Consider the following 18,180-nt stretch of genomic DNA (forward strand, 5'->3'; position numbering starts at 1 on the left):
GGGGTTGTGACCCTCTTAAATGGCTGATTAGATTGCGCAAGTGGCCCGGGAATCGGCCCATTCTGAATACACCAGGCCTGGCTGTCACACGATTGATCAGCCTGTGCGCCTTATGAAGACTCTCTTCTCAGTTTTTCTTCGCGGAATTAGGTCAATGATAGCCAAGACGCTTGGCCCCACTGACATGTTGATAGTACTTTGGGGAAATATCAATGACAGGAATGATGCAGCACGTAGCCCCAAAATTTATTCGGGGTTATCTGGGGAAAAAAGACTGAAACATGAACCACATGTTGGAAGCACACAGGAATATCCTAGCTGACTAACTGTCCGCGAAGAGTGTGGATCACGGGAGATAACTCCTGTCACACTGGGGTTCACTCTGTATACGGGACGATGTTTCCGGCGTGTATTAAAGAAGAATAATGGCCAATCCGGCTTGAACCTGAGTCACCATCGACACGATATAGTACCCGTTACATCACCTTAGCTGATACATATTTCTAACAATAAACTATTTAACATAAAACATAAAACTCTTTCACAATCTGTTCAACGACATTTATTGTCTATTTTTTGTGTTACATGGACCTGATCGGTCAGCTTTTGTCTGGTAAAAAAGTACTCAACTTTCGTTACAAAAGTTTTACAAATTCGAAAATGCATTTTATTTTATTTATTTGCTTGTTTTTTGCTAAACACCAACAGGAAATGTTTACTTATACTCTGTAAAACACTGATCTTTGGCAAGTTACAGACGAACTTTCTCACATGTGATGTACAGAAAAGCACACCATACTGATGGAAGACAAGTGATCTTTAGCGAACGTTAGACCTTGCATTTTCGAAATAAGACATTATCTTGCACACAATAATGCAGCATTGTACTATGTCATAGTCAGGAGTATTAAATGGAAAGCGATGACGTGAACATCAACAACACAGTATTTTCTGTGGAATCAGCCAGTGACTAGAGAATGTTAAAGTAAACACCTCATAACAATAATATAATACTGACATACAGCGAGCAAACTGGCTTCATTTTTCGGAACAACACTACATGTACTTGTGTTTCACATTAAAGTGATTTAGTTTAGGTATGCAGAAGAGTTAGATGTGCAGTGCAATTTAGGTTCAGTACAGTTTAGTTATACACTACAGTTTAGGTCTGCAGAAGAGTTTAGATGTGCAATGTAATTTAGATTCAGTACAGTTTAGTTATACACTACAGTTTAGGTCTGCAGAAGAGTTAGATGTGCAATATAATTTAGATTCAGTACAGTTTAGTTATACACTACAGTTTAGGTATGCAGAAGAGTTAGATGTGCAGTGCAATTTAGGTTCAGTACAGTTTAGTTATACACTACAGTTTAGGTATGCAGAAGAGTTAGATGTGCAGTGCAATTTAGGTTCAGTACAGTTTAGTTATGCACTACAGTTTAGGTATGCAGAAGAGTTAGATGTGCAGTGCAATTTAGGTTCAGTACAGTTTAGTTATACACTACAGTTTAGGTATGCAGAAGAGTTAGATGTGCAGTGCAATTTAGGTTCAGTACAGTTTAGTTATACACTACAGTTTAGGTATGCAGAAGAGTTAGATGTGCAGTGCAATTTAGGTTCAGTACAGTTTAGTTATACAGTACATACAGAGTTCAGAGTAGGTACTTGATATATGACGTCATTATCTGTATGGACACTTCTGTATGTGTGACAGCCAAGACTGGTGATACATCTCGTACATACAGCGACATCAAGCTTGCTGAATACCGGTATATCCTAAAATGAAACTTTAGAACTTATAATGTGACATTTCAGCTTATAACAAATATTGCCATCCAGCCTTTCAAACAGCTTGGTAGACTACATGTATAAAGTAAGATGTCGGCCCACGAGACATCTTATCAGCCAAGTAATGATAGGGTTTTAATGTAGCTTTCTGGTAAAAAAATGTAGCTTTTCATGTCAAAATGCTGAGCCTTAACGGTAAATACAATGTAGCATGCCAGTTTATGGTGTACACCTTCCCCGCAGCCGATAACGTAGCCTCTGACTTTCAATGAAGCCCCCTATAGCCTTAACAACTTATATACATGTACATGCGTACATACAGAGACAGAAGCTCACATTTCTACCTAATTTTTCACCCATTTGTGAAAAAAACCATCTGGTTATATAAACAACATCGATTTTCAGTTTTCCTGAAGGAAGCGGATACGTGCACTCGGACCTGTTTTCAGCACAGAGAATGTTACTTTAACATTTCCACGTGAAATCAAGGTGGCCTCTCCAAATCAGCTGTCAAAGTCATATTTGAAGGTTATCTGGACATCTCGTAATTCAGAGGTAATTTTCTTGTCCCATTCTTCATTTTGCTGCACGGTAAATGTGTTTTTCCAATCCCCAATGGTACCTACAACCAAGAATTGTCCCAGTAATTTGGAATGATTCTTGATTTCACTAATTACCATAAGAAAAAGTGTATGCGGAGGAAAGAGAAGCTTTAATGATAGCATGCGTCTAGGCTGGGCCTTATTTACGCTAAATTACGAGAGTTACTGATGGGTCTCTACACTAGTTTTTACTTAAAATTGTCATTTCGCGATTGTCTTGCGTGAAATTCTTGAACTTCTATGATGTTAGGTGGAGTGTTTGTTTTCTAGAATATTCTCGGTAGTATCTATATAGTAGGCCTACCTAATATGCAAATGAGACAGTGAAATTCAAACTAAATACACGAGTGGCGAACACCCCCTTGATTTCCTAGAAGTGAATTTATTTCTTATGTGTCTTGATATTAACGTCACAGACAAATATTTGATTAATACCACCCAGGGCCATCAGTTTCATGGGTGGAAGAAGGGAGACTGACTGGAGTAAGTATATGTATGTATGGTTGGGGTTTTACGTGGTACTTAGCAAGTTTTCAGTCATGTGACAACGATGTGTGTGCGTCTGTCCGGAGTAAATCACTGACCTAAGGCAAGTGACGGAGTTTGACTAGCAGATGGATATGAATGTCATATTCTAGATAGCAAGTGATCTCCAACGGACTTAAATGAGATCAGCTAAACGGCCCTGCCGCCGCTGAGGACAGTTTAGTGTCCACAAGATTTCGAAAACAGGGGAAGAAGTGGAATCTACAAAATACCATGTCCAAGTCTGGGAATGTTTCGTGTGATTTATGACTAAACTCTTCTCATATACACATGTTACCTTCGACGAACCTTTCCTCATACACACGTTACCTTCGACGAACTTTCCTCGTACACACGTTACCTGCGACGAACCTTTCCTTATATACACATGTTACCTATGACTAGTTTAAATCTTTCCTCATATACGCATGTTACTTATGACTAATGTTTCCTCATATACACATGTTGCTTATGAATAACGTTTCCTAATATACGCATGTTACTTATGACTAACGTTTCCTCATATACGCATGTTATCTTTGACTAACGTTTCCTCCTATGCGCATGTCACTTATGACTAACGTTTCCTCATATATACGTGTTACCTATGACTAATGCTTCCTCATATGATCCTATTACTAATTACTAACCTTTTCTCATATAAGCAGGCACTCCACCACGCCAGTAGCTTTTCTCTTCCTCATCAAAACACGTGTCTTTAGCTGCTTTCAGGTTTTTAAAGTTACATTTACGCTCTACTTCTTCATAAAACTCATCCTTGTGGCTGACTCCGAGAAACTGAGCGAGGCGACGTACCTGGTGAGAGAAATCCTGGGAAAAAGAGACAAAAGAACAACTCAGCGAGGAATAAATGAAAAGTAAAGGAGAGAAAAGCTCACAACAATGATAAAAAACGAGAGAGAAACAATCAGTAAATGAGACCGCTACAGGAATATCAAACAATGAAGAGGCTACAGCAAAACCAAAAGTCAGACGAGGAAGATCGAAATACATGACAGACATATGATATGAAAGCGACAGACAAATAATAAGCAAAGCAATAATTAAGTGACAAATAAACGATAATCAGATAATATGAACAGACGCTAAACACGATAAAGAAAACAACAGATAAAGAATTAAGAAAACGACAGACACATTAAGCTTCCATTCGTGATATTTCTTCGTTGTTTTGTTGGGATTTATATGTAATGATTATGCATTGAACAGGTATCGAATGCACTTGCGCTATTTTGAGGGTTGTAACGGTAAATGTCACATTCCAATTGGTACCTTGATTGCCAGGGGTAGTGTATGTAGAGAAAAGATTCACATGTTGTAAAGATACCTAGATGCATGCATTTAACAGCTCCTAATTGTATTTAGGCCTACCTTGCGGCTATCGAGAGCTTAGGTAGTCATTCAAACGGCAGAAATAGCCGCAGAATACCGGTACTGACAATGTGGAAGTTATCAGACGGCGGATACGCCATTTGACTTTGACCCTTTCGATCTCCGCAACCGCGTAAGTGCCAACAGGCTTATTATATCAAGTTTGTCATGGAATTTTGTGGAATGTGCTCTTAATAACATTTGCTATGTGATGGACATTTGGAGATAATTCTGAAAAAGATCGAAAAAATTTGACAGATTAGCTTGTTGTGAGTGTGTTTTGTTCAACTCATTTTCCCATTGCTTAAGCCTTTGGTGTCCGCAGCGTTGGCCAATCACTGCGAAACATTCACGTGATCGTTGAACCTCGCGGGTATTCTGTCCAGTAGGTAATGTTATTTGTCTGCGTGATAGGATCAGGTCATGATGAAATTAAAGTTTTACCAGGGCCAGTAGTTGTTGAGAAAAGCGTACAATGTAAGTGGTGGGAAGATTTGATTGTTAAAGTTTACATTAACAGTTGTATATAAATTAAGTGTTATGACGAACTAACATTGTTTGTATTAGGCGTAATGTTACTTCGAAAACCTTTAGCTTTTGACACACGTACGTGTGGCCATAGCCTTGACAAACTCACAGTTCGAAAGTGAAACAGACACGTTCAAGATGGCGGATAGCCCTCGAAGTCGAGATGACATGCATTTTTACGTTTTCACTGCAATTCTGTACTTTAAGTTCGATACACATAAGTGAGATATCATGCTTGCAGACGACGAACACTGTAATGTTTTCCTTCCTTTACGAGCCAGAGCGATGTGTGTTTCAGAACCAGGTTTCAAGATGGCGGACTCGGATGTTTTTTCTTTTAGTTTGAAGCCAGGATTTCGTGTGGAGGACCAGTATCTATGATGTGGTGGTTCACGCTCCTTTTTCACAATTATAGATTTAGTACTCTGATGATCAACATTGAAACGATGGTTGAATATAATCTGTGATAAACATGCTTTTTTTAGTTTCTCTTCCGAATCTTTTCTAGGTGTTATCTCCCTTGATTAAAGTGTTGCACTCAATAGACCAAAGGTAGAAAGCAGTAAGCTGTTCCTAGGAAAAAAAGCGATGATGAAGACTTATTGATGACTAATTTTACGTTATCTTTAAATAGTCAGCATTTTTATTTCATCTTATGCCAGAAAGTTTCAACATCTTGTTTTCCGCTGGGTTCTTGTTCATTTATATCAGCCTTTGTTTTGTTTTATGTTCTTGCTTACACGAATTTTTTTCTTACTGTTAAAAGTTAGAAGAAGAACAATAGACCCATTTCACAGCCTTTGTACTCTAGTTTTTATAGATTTTTTTTCAGGAGAATTTGGGATCACCTCTTGGTATATATCGTATTTGCATAATGATGTTCAGACTAAAGGCATGCATTTAGTTTGAATTATAATAATATTTATGAAGATATTAAAAATATAAATATGATCAAAATCCAAGCTGAACACATTTTTAAATGAAAAGACAAAATTACAGAGCAAATATATTTCTTTAACATATTGATTTTATGTGACTTTTATGTTTTCTCCACCTTTGAATAAACTTGTCAATGACTCTTTTCAAGACATGACAAACTGACCAGATGTGTTCATCTCACCATCATCAAAGGTTCCTGAGTAACTTGCCAAAGATTGAAGGTTTATCCAGGTCAACCCAGTTTCCTTAAACCATAAAACTGTCCGTCACCGTAAAAGTGAAAAATTCCTGTGTGTGTCCTTAACCAACAATGAAATAAAATAAAAAAATAAATCAACTGCACGACATGTGGATAAGGGGACATCGATGCGATAAGGGTTGAATTGTGAAACGACATGTTCCTTTATGCCCTAATGTCTGGTGTCATGAAAGACAGCTGAGCATTTCTAATACACGGAGATCTCAACTCCAAGATACATTTAATGACGCTGCCCCTTAAACCCCTCCATCCCCTAAAGATTTCAGTGTACCATGCAGTTAACTCACTATTTTTAGATCCTCAAATCGAAGATGGAAGATTTGGAGGTCATTTCGGCTCTGAATAAGCTTGTCCCACCTTTTAATGTTCTCAAACCAACTGCCGTACATCACTGAAACACAAACCCAATAGCCATATTATTACATAAAATAATTACATTATTAAACGGGGAAAACTTGCGCACGTCTCATATCATACGTCACACAAGAGTTGAACTTCAGACCTGTCTTTACTGACCAAGATTTGGGTGAATTATTTACATTATCATCTACACAATTAAAACTGAGAAGTAGATAATTGTTTTCAGTTTACGAACATGATATGCCAGAGAACACCACAAGGAGTAAATACTTGTAATAACTGCAGATAAAAGTATTGACAGATACATCCATGTACCGGACTGACCTTTACAAAGGTCTACAAAGATATGCAAGTCTACACCTGTTATAAATGCATGGACCGAAATCTATAGAACAGTTTAACTACTCGTGTATATTACGTGGCCACTTTATTCAACACAATGCTCGTTTTGTCTTTTGATGAGAAAGACTGAATCTACGTATAAACATGAAGACATGCAGGTGGTACAAAATACAACAAGGGTTTGGAGAATTTGTTAACAAAACGCGATATTTTATAGTGCGTTTCCCACAAAACAGGGGGAAAAGGAGAAATACAATATTTCAATGCAAAACAATAAATGAATAAATAAATAAATAAAAAAGATAAAAGAAGAAAACAAACAAAATAACAAGAAATAATGGGGTGACAAGGCCGTCCCGCCATACAGCTGCTCGTGGCAACTAAAAAACATATTTGAATGGTATCATAGAGATAAATGTGGAAATAAATATTCCGACGACAAAGACGATAAAAGACACCATTTGCCACTTTATTATACCTGTAATGTGCTAATCACTTGTGACAAAAAAGAAAAATACAAATCTAGGTGATAGCGTTTTCCTTATTAAAAGGGCAGCTGTTACAACAATATCTGATTTTTGGGGAGATGCAATGTGGCGGTCGGGGTTAGGGAGTTGGAGGGGGAGGGGAGGCAGAAAAAGGGGAGATAACCTGGTGCCAAATCATGCTATGAATATGGAAAACACGGCATTACCGAGGATTTCCATTCCAAGTATCAGACTTGACATCTGATCAACTATGCATGGGGATGGTCGATGCTCGAAAGCTGCTTGGATCGAAGGAACAATCTGAACCCTTAATTGGGATGGCGAACAGGGCAAGTCAAGGCGATGGTTTCCATGATTAAAGCTTAAAGAAGAATCACACAGATACAAGCAAATTTCAGGATTGAGCGCTTGAAATGGCCATCACGACGGTGGGGCTTGGAGGACCGAAGTATTAGCAGAATACTGGCTGTTACAACCACGTATTACAAGTGCACAAAAGCCACACTAACGGGATGCTATCGCAGCTCTGATGTGATAACAAGACTATTAAAGGGCTTACTTGTATTACTTTTGTTCTGATTGTCTTTATTTATTTATTTGATTGGCGCCGTACACAAGAATATTACACTTATACGACGGCGTCCAGTTTTATGGTGGGAGAACACCCGTCACAGCAAGGGGTAAACCCACGACCATCCGCAGGTTGCGACAGACCTTCCTACGTACCGCCGGAGAGGAAGCCAGCATGAGCTGGCTATGCTTGTCTGTAATGAAGTCCAATTTATTGCAGGCTGCCGTCGTATAAGTGAAATATTCTTGTGTATGGCGTAAAACACCAATCAAATAAATAAGTAAATATTCAGAATGCCTGACATAACAGAAACAGATTATCTGCACAATGGAAATGGCGAAGGAACTGGATCTAGTTCCGTGAGAAAACTTCTAACTATGACGTGCACATGCTAGGCACGGGTTCAGTACCGGCAGTGGAGTGGGCATTTTTACGCTTCCCCACTCTCATTGGTCATGGGGGCATTGTTGACCATTAACAGCTGTCCAGAAGCTTGCGCAGTCTTGGGTTTGCTGACGACTATTTTTCTTCCACGAATATGCTGTAGAAGTCTCAAAATCACACGTGAGAGCGTTTGCCAGTGATCTCCCTAGCTTCCACATCAGAGAACTTTTAAAACTCACTTTGCCAATCAGCGTAACATGAGACCTAGTAAACCTTACTGTAACCGTATTACCGCGAGATCTTGTAAAGCTTACTACAAAACCAGTAAAGTCCGGTTCAGTGTCATTTTTCCTCAGTTAGGTTTTTCTATACTTAAATTGCAGCACTTTAGAAGCTCCCTCGATCCACTGTTTAAGCAGAATTAGGTAGATACTTAAAATTTTGCGCTGTGATCACCTTTAACATACAATGAGAACAGAACATTGCTACAAGGATTAAACCTCGGGGATGATAGTCCACCAGCGGAATCCTGGTTTATGAAGGAATAAAATATAAAGGATCTTGTGAAAGCTTGTAATGCTCCCGTAACACGGGATCAAATAAAACTTACTTTGTTACCAAAACGTAAGATCTTATAAAGTTTAAAGTGACGATGTCCTTGAAACATGAAACATTATAAACCTTACTCTGTCCACATAGCATGAGATTTTGTAAAACTTACTTTCTCCCCACAACATGAGATCTTGTAAAACTGACCTTCTCCCAGTAACATGAGATCTTGTAAAACTGACAATCTCCCAGTAACATGAGATCTTGTAAAACTCACCTTCTCCCAGTAACATGAGATCTTGTAAAACTCACCTTCTTCCCACAACATGAGATCTTGGAAAACTGACCTTCTCCCAGTAACATGAGATCTTGTAAAACTCGCCTTCTCCCAATAACATGAGATCTTGTAAAACTCACCTTCTCTCCGTAACATGAGATCTTGTAAGACTCACCTTCTACTCGTAACATTAGATCTTGTAAAACTCACCTTCTCCCAATAACATGACGTCTTGAAAAACTTACCTTCTACCCGTAACATGAGATCTTGTAAGTCTTACCTTCTTCACGTAGAATCAGATCTTGTAAGACTGACCTTTTCCCCGTGGGATGAGATGTTGTGAAACTCACCTTCTTCCCGTAACATAAGGTCTTGCAAAAACTTAAGTAACTACGTCCCCGTAACATGAAACATTATAAACCTTACTCTGTCCACATAGCATGAGATTTTGTAAAACTTACTTTCTCCCCGTAACATGAGATCTTGAAAGCCGTCCCAGCTTCCCTGGTAATCGGAAAGCAGGTCGCTGCTGACGAAATGAAACATGGAGACGGCCACATCTTTCGGGTTTCGGGAGAGGTAAAGCATCTTACAGCCCTTTTCCACAAACCCCTGGGGGAGATGCTCCAGATCCAGGTGCGTGTTAAGGACCCGGGGGGACGGGAGTTGATTCAGGTGGGTCAAATCCCGATATTCCAACATAAACTCGATCTTAGCCTGTTTGGAATTCTCGGCGAGCCCCGTCAGCAGCATGGTAACAACCTCCCATACCCAGTTCGTGCCTGAAATAATATACATCATCAGAAAACACTCACTGGAATACCTGAAATGATTTGCCCTTTCTGAAATACCAGAACGACTCTCATGACGGTGTTTTGTACTCCGGTGTTAAGTGATAGGATCGTGCACGTTCCTCAGTATGGGAGGAAACAAATTTAACGAGAAAGAATTAAGCAAACTTCTGTGACAAAATACAGCCAGAGAATTTCTGGGTAAGTCTGGTGTAAGCCGATATAAGCTGTTCCGATAACAACACTTTCATGAATAACTACCAGGCTAATTATCATAGACTTGATAAGGAAACACTAAAAATAAACCCAGCCAGTATGAAATTAGAATCACTAAAACGATATAAACAGATAAAATTCACCAGAGTTGATTTTCTCCGAATAAAGCTCTAGTTAAAATACCACGTTTTGCTTCTGTGGTAAACACTATACGCGACAGAGGTAAACGAAACAGCTGGTCTAAAATGTCTTTACATAAGTCTTTACATGATCTAAATACATTAAACAGATACGGAATCTCTGAATATTTCACTAAATTATTGGTGGTCAGTTTTGAAAAGCGGTCGGAGTGAAAAAAAGCCCTTGCCCCCCTAAACCATTGACCTTTGGCAAGTAGGTGACGAATATTACCACGTATGACACTCACGTTTTTACGCGCAGAGCGAGTTCAAGGCGGGTTCCATATGATAGGTAGGCACTGAACTTCATATAAGACCATATATACGGCTTGACAATCGCTGACGGCCACAGAGCTAAACCCGAGAACAGGAATTTCCCTGCCCAAGGCTAGGATTGAACCAACGCCACATGTATCCTAGGCTTGACCACAACCCATCTCGTATATGGTATAGATGAATCTCGTACATGGTATAGATGAATCTCGTACATAGTATGGATAAATCTCGTACATGGTATAGATGAATCTCGTACATGGTATAGATGAATTCGTACATGGTACAGATGAATCTCGTACATGGTATAGGTGAATCTCGTACATGGTATGAATAAATCTCGTACATGTTATAGAAGAATAACTAACAGTAATGTTTTGCAATCTGCGGATGGTCGTGGGCTGGCCGCCGTCGTATAAGTGAAATAATCTTGAGTACGCCGTAAAAGACCAATGAGATAAATAAATATTAGGGAAAAGGGGACTTGTGGAAAAGGACTAGGGGTAAGGGGCCTTGTGGATAAAGATTATAGAGTAAAGGCACTTTGTGGATAAAGACTAGGGGTAGGGACCCTTAATTGTGGATAAAGACTAGGGGTAAGGATCCTTAATTCTGGATAAGGGCTAGGGGTAAGGGGCCTTGTGCATAAAGACTAGGGGTAGCGACCCTAAATTGTGGATAAAGGCTAGGGGTAGAGACCCTTAATTGTGGATAAGGCCTAGGGGTAAGGGGCCTTGTGCATGAAGACTAGGTGTGGTTAAGAGACCTACCTGACCTCGGGTATCCACATATCAGAACGTCATCGGAGCGGACCTCTAGATCGTGCAGACGGCTAACTTTCTCGGCGATGTCCGGCACATAGGGCAGGTACTCCCCCTTGTATTCCACCACCCTTAGGTTGGCCCCATGTTTATCAGCTAGCCTCTTCTCAGCCATGACTCGATCTTCAAGTGTAAGTGATAGAGTGTCAACACAAACCTGTACCAGCTCTTCAGTGTGTTTGTAAGGGTTTATGTACACTTGTATACCGCAGTCACCTATGACCTTTTACCTGTATAAAATCTAACCTACATCTAGTGCAATGACATGATAGAGTGAAATGCAGCATGATACTATATATCGGCAAGCCGGCACAGCTAGACTATTCAGTGACATGACATCGTCAATATCTCGATCGCTATACATAGATATACACTTCAACACATACCGCTAGTCCAGATTCTGTCCAAACACCTATGAGTTTAATCTATTTGGTAAGACATATAACTGTAAAGGCAGGAATTTTTGTGTGCATACACTGAGGAAACGCTGTGAAATGACTACTACATGTAAGAGACATAACATTTACACCGTGCAAATCCCATCACGCCAACAAATATGAATTTTTTCTCAGCGAGCACCGCACAAGCTGTCATAAAATGTCACAGATGTACATCAGAAGGGTTCACTTAAACATACAAAAACTTCCAAAACATGTTATATACCCACGGCAATTTGACGATGGACGCATAAGGTAGGACGGTTTACGAATTCCATCGGCTGTCAGTGTATACAATTGTATGTGACGGTGTCAGGATAACAGCATTCATCGTTGATTTTAAGTATGAATTACCTCCTAATCCGACAAAATGAACGATCGTAAATTTCTAAACTGTTAACTGTTATTCGTGATTTTTTCCATTGCGTCAGTTCTTATACAAGATTCCTCCCATTACGTTGGCAGTTTTTCGAAATTCCTCCCATTACGTCAGCTTTTATACAGGATCCTTCCCATTACGTCGGCTATAATACACCATTCCTAACAATTCCGTCAGTTGTTATACATGATTCCCCCCAATTACGTTAGCTGTTATACACGATTCCTCCCATTACGCCAGCTGTTATACACCATTCCACCCATTAGTCAACTGTTATACACCATTCCGCCCATTAGTCAGCTGTTATACACGATTCCTCTCATTACGTCGAATCAGAGTTACATGTTTGAAGCTAGGTGGCGATTTATGGGTGGAGGAAACCAAGGTTCCCGGGGAAAACCACCGACGTTTGGCAAGTTACTCACACATGTACCCCGGGCAACTTAGTGATAAGCACACTATATTGGTGGAAGACGTGGTTACACGAGCGTCGCAGACATTATCGTCACCAAGGCTCCAAAAACAGCGAAGGCAGGGAATCTATAAATTCTCTATCCAAGATTTTAGCCAACACCGTGCGGCACTAACTGGATACCATGGCTATTATCTTCGCCATAAGATCATGCATACATGCAACTCAAAGCAAGCCTCCCCCCCACCCGAAATAAAACAGTACTCCCCACCACAAAAAAATATTCAGCAAAGTTAAACCAATCCCTAGATTCGAACATGCGGCCAAGATCACACAGCGGCACGCAAAGAGGCGTCAATGTCTGCGGGCGCAGATTCCTTCTTTCCGCCAACACCTCTGCATATGTGTCCCGCGGAACAATTAGAACCAAGTCATTCGGACTATCTTAACGGTTAGCATATGTATATTAAATTCAAGCATAGAACGTGATTATTACTTACCTTCAATGCACTTCAAGCGTCGGATAGACGGGTGTTGTGGTTGTCGGCTGGCTCCAGGGGTCAGCACAGATCGCGCTGTACCCAGGCGACGCCGGTGGAGTTGGTTCGCGAACTAAGTACAGCCTTGCCGTGTAGTTCAGGAAATCGCTATGTCGTTGAACTGCCGTGTGCGTTCTGCTACGGACCATGTGGGCCGATTACGTACCCGTCAACCCGAGCCGTGATAGACATCAACACCGAGCGTCTTTTAACATCGGCTGGCGAGCAGGAAATGTAGGTTAGCGGCACAGTCGATTTTCTCATGTAAGTGGCTGACAACTGGGAAAATCAATATGGCATGTTGTTATGTGGAACAGAACACCCAGATTTCATCCCACTGTCTCAAACTTATTAGAATATTTATGGGGTTTTTGCTTGACGATCGAGATTGTCTTTGTAACCAATGCATTCATGATTCATGAGTCTGAGTTAACCACATGCTGTGTTATAAGATTCAATGCTTCATTTGTCTGTAGCATTATGTATGAGCATGACACCAGCTTTACCAAAGTCCCGGGACCGATTCCACAAAGCCGGTTTTTGCTTGAGTCAAAATTTGAAATACGATTTTTAAACTTATTTTTGGGCCCAGTGAATTAAAATTTTTACCACCTCATCAATGTTCTCATACGACAAATGTGCCAAAATGAACTTCCATTGCCTAAAACTAAGTATTGTGTTTGAAATATTGACTGAAGTCATGACTGTCTTTGTGGAATTGGCCCCAGTTTACGGATGGAAGATATTTCTCCCTTCAATATACGACGGCGATCAAGTACAAATTAAAATCCCTAATTAACCCACCAACCTGACCGGATACAGGTTAAACCGTCCAGAAGCAAAGTAGCCCAAGACAAATCGTCCAAGAAAATTGGCCAGATCGACCAAAACATGATCATTTAGTCTAAGACTTATAGTTCTAGTAGAATATATTCATGGTTATTTTTTTTGGCCGTCTGTTATCGAAAAATCTACCTATATGTATGTGACGTCCATGTATCATGGCGCGTGTATATATACTCGGTTTAGCATCCAGTACAATACAAATCTTCGGTAAATTCCAACTGGATGTTTCTCAGATCTCCATCTGTGGGTTAATTCATTATAACGATGTTAGGTGAGTTAGTGCATGTCGCCTAAAACAAATGCTCGACCCACTTGGACTTATCCTTTTGATAGAAATTTGTTTCTGGTAACCTATTGCTCCGGATTAATGGGTTAGTAATCGAATGATTAGCATTGAGTAATGTTCTTTCTTAAAACTTGTCGAGTCGGAGTCATGATAACGGCGGTCTCCAGGTCGGGCAAGTCTACACAGTCTTCAGTGGGTAAACTAAAAAAACCACGGTGTCCATAGCACTTACCAAAAATACTACACAGCAGCTTTTCAAAGTCAATCAAGCTGGTTGGTTGTAATTTTGAGTCTGAGATTTGGCAAGGAGTCATGGATTGTCTTTCTTCCTGTTAACGTTCAGGGCCCAGCTGTCCGAGAGTGTATTAGATTATACTTGTATTAAGTCACTTCTTATATTTAAATTTTACACAAATTCAGCAGCCAACGCAGTTGTCTGAAGTCAAAGCATAACGGCAGCTGATTTATAGCTCATTAATTCATATAATGCTAAGCAATTATTTTTGAGCTAAATACTAAACTGAAGACTTGCCTAAAGTTAAATCTGGAATTAAATCTTAAAACAGTTTTGTTAATTTAAATATTTGATTGGTGTTTTACGCCGCACTCAAGAGTATTTCACTTATACGATGGGGGCCAGAAAAGCGGACAGAGCCCGGGAGAAACCTACAACCATCCGCCGGCTGCTAGCAGACCTTCCCACGTACGACCGAAGAGAAAGTCAGCATTAGCTGGACTTAAGACACTTTTGAACAAGCGAGCTCAGAGATTTTAGTGCAGATCTATCAGAGAACTTGCCTGTTGATAAAAACTACATTTGTTTTCGCGTCTAAATTGGCGAATTAAGGCGATAACCCTATAATACTGAACCCTCTAATTTACTCCATTCTGGGGTTTTTCGTTTACACAACTGTCATTGAGTGCCAAAAGTACAATTTGAAAACTCGATAATAGCATTATATGATATTTTCCCTTTGGCGTATTCCGACATGGGATATTTGAGTTGTAGTTAAACGGTAGATTGACCCGCGGTCTATAAATATACATGAGGACAGAAAATACGTGGATTATCGCCCATGGGTCAGAACTCTCTAATTATACTTTACGTGAACAGGTCGGGTCCAAGTACTCCAAACAGGAAATATACTCTTTTTTAAATAATACACAGACCAAATCTTTTAATGGCCTTTACCTTTAAACTGAAATATGTGTTGTTGTTTTTGGAAAAGAGCGCCATTGATTGATTTGATGAAAAAGTCAGTTTACCCTGAATGCATATTTGTGAGCTGTTTATATTTAGTGTTATAGGATAGAAGTTCCATAATAAGGTTTCCTGTGTCACTTTTCTTAGTAGCTGTATGCTCAATATATTAAGACATTTAAGGCCTGCACTGATGATATGTTGGATGATTTGTCTTGGACGATTTCGCTCTTGATTTAATCGTACCCCGTGATAACGAATACCAGCTAATCCACACTCACTGCTATAGCATATTCATCGTAAACACACTACGGTCAACAAAACTCAGTGAGTGGCTCGAAGGAGCTGAAAGTTTTAGGAAGCCATTGCATTATGATGATACGTACTATGGTACACATATATATTGTTTTGGCGACAAGCCATTTTTAGCCTGTTTGAGGAACTACACGAAAGCGGGTCGATAGAGGACCTTTCGTTTCTTAGCTACCTATCTACCGCCGTACCTTTCTGCCTAGTTACCTCTCTTCCTTGCTACTACTCTGCCACGCTGCCTCTCCGCCACGCTGCCTCTCCGTCACGCTACCTCAGCGCCACACTAACTCTCTGCCTTGTTAGGCTATTTATAACAAAGATCGAGATCACGAGGTAGCCAAAGGTCATCTTTCGGCTTTCATATACACAACAAATTCTTTCTCTTCTTTTTTCCACAATACTACCATAGGTTAGTTTTGTTCAGTCTGTACCTTTGGTGTACTAGTATGACTTCATCTACAGAACTATGCTGTCTTACCCCTCATCGTATCATACTGATATCATACTACACAAACTAGCGCGTGTGGCGAAGAAGTTTTCGCCAAGTCACAGCCCTTGTGGTATAACAACCAAGTACTTGTTCCCGTCGTCACAGTGTGACACACAGTCGGATGAGCAGTCCGAGTAAGTCGGTGTGAGGCGTTTTAAGTCTTACAAGTATGTAAATCTGAAATAGAATGTTTCCTTTACGATATTGCGTTGCTTTGGAAGCGTAGGCTTTGAACCAGTCATAAAGATCTTTTCTGGTCCTTTTGTTCGATTTAATCACCATAAATCTGCAGTATTAGGTGTATGTATATATGTGTGCTTGAGATTTAATGTCATAATTAACAATTGTTCAGTCGTATGACGACGAGGAGTCGTTAGGCGAGTGTACCTATAGTGTTTGCTTGTGGCAGGGCGAATCCATATTAGCCACAACTGAAGTATAATACCGAAGACACCAGATATGACAACTTGCCCAGCCACATTTATACCGACACTTGGCCAACCAGTCCTGTTCCTTTGCTCTAATCTCTAGTACTGTGCACAAAACGAGACATCTACAAGTAGGCCTACCGTTTTTAAAGTCTTTGCTAAGACCCGTCACTGGTTTAATCCTGGGTCTCCCAGTTTCCAGGCGGACGCTCTAACCATTGGTCCGGCCACCGAAGCGTCCCTAAATCCGCAAAAGAACCAAACTGGTAGAAAACGGATTGCGAAAAGAAGAAAAAGGATTTATGTACGGAAGCCAGAGAACAGTTCGCTGTCTCGTTATCTCCGCCTTTGTGATAATATATAGAATAGATACTTCGTCCTCTGACAAGGTTGGGTGGCGCTCAAATGCATGTTGTCTTTCCTTGCAAAAAGCTCTCAGAATTGCAGATTTTCTATTTTGAAATAGTTATTCCTCTAGTTATCCTAGTGAATGTAAAGCTAGAATGTATTTAATGATGAAGATGTAAAGCAGAGTCTCGCCAGGTACATATATATGCTTATGACATATACTTCGTCCTCTGACAAGGTTGGGTGACGCTCAAATGCATGTCGTTTTTACTGGAAAAAGTTCTCAGAATTGCAGATAAAATATTTTCCTCGTTATTTCTCTAGTTATCCTAGTGAATTATTAATGAATTATCAATGTATGAAGCAGAATCTCGCCATGTACATGTGTGTACTTATGACATTCTAAAGCCTCTCGTGTATGGTCATCTATGCTCTGTAGGACTTTGATCTCCTCCCTAACCCCTAACCTTCCCCTTCCCCCTCCCTTTCCCACCGTCCACCCCACCTCCTACACAAAATGTTGTGTCTTGTAGTAATATTCCCTGTATCTTTGATGAGGACAGAACCTGGACCTGACAGGCTTCCCGTAAACAGTCCATCTGCTTCTTCACCGGAAAAGACCCCTTCACAATGGGTTTGTGACCCTCTTAAATGGCTGATTAGATTGCGCAAGTGGCCCGTGAATCGACCCATTCTGATTACACCAGGTTTGGCTGTCACACGATTGATCAGCCTGTGCTGCTAATGACAACTCTCTTCTCAGTTTTCTCAGGAATTTGGACCCTATACAGTTGACTGATAAAAATCAGTGACATCCCAGACGCTTGGACCGATTGACATGTTGTTGGAACTTTGGGGATATATCAATGACAAGAAGCATGCAGAACATAGCCCCCAAAATCTTTGACGAATTCAGGAAAAATTTACTTGGGTGTACTTGAAAAATGCGAAGGAATAGAGACATGAGCCACATGCTGGAAGTACATAGAGATGTCCCCACAGACTGGCCGCCCGTTGAGAATGCGGATCACTCCAGAAAATTGTGTCGCACTCGGATTCACACTGTGTTTAGGCAGTGATGTTAACTGCGTGTTAAGTTCGTGGATATGTTATGGACTTTGCTTAGTGCTTCGTCTGGATCATTTGTTTGTTTCAAATAAATGTGTATAATAAGATCGGTTTATTAGGAGTCCACACCATCTTAGCGGGATTATTGCT

The 18,180-nt window shown here is 40.2% G+C and overlaps 1 protein-coding gene across 1 annotated transcript; it reads right to left on the minus strand.

The window, feature by feature from the left end:
- Positions 1-552: 552 nt before the first annotated feature.
- LOC135471125 (sulfotransferase 1C2-like) lies at positions 553-13,244 on the minus strand. Its single transcript, XM_064750204.1, has 6 exons — positions 13,013-13,244; positions 11,234-11,407; positions 9,466-9,786; positions 6,321-6,424; positions 3,566-3,746; positions 553-2,410 (listed from the first exon to the last, which is right to left on the minus strand). Exons 2-6 carry the CDS (start codon positions 11,397-11,399, stop codon positions 2,292-2,294), a joined length of 891 nt encoding a protein of 296 aa, XP_064606274.1. The 5' UTR covers positions 11,400-11,407; positions 13,013-13,244; the 3' UTR covers positions 553-2,291.
- Between the last annotated feature and the right edge of the window lie 4,936 nt (positions 13,245-18,180).

This window comes from Liolophura sinensis, chromosome 7 (genome assembly GCF_032854445.1).
Source record: "Liolophura sinensis isolate JHLJ2023 chromosome 7, CUHK_Ljap_v2, whole genome shotgun sequence".
Classification (NCBI taxonomy): Eukaryota; Metazoa; Mollusca; class Polyplacophora; order Chitonida; family Chitonidae; genus Liolophura; species Liolophura sinensis.

Coding starts and splice junctions, on each gene's coding strand:
- LOC135471125 (XM_064750204.1), bottom strand. CDS start 11,399: ATGGCTGAGAAGAGGCTAGCTGATAAACATGGGGCCAACCTAAGGGTG. Junction 9,787..11,233: donor ATGTGGATACCCGAGGTCAG/GTAGGTCTCTTA, acceptor ATATTATTTCAG/GCACGAACTGGGTATGGGAG. Junction 3,747..6,320: donor GATTTGAGGATCTAAAAATA/GTGAGTTAACTG, acceptor TCTTTTTCCCAG/GATTTCTCTCACCAGGTACG.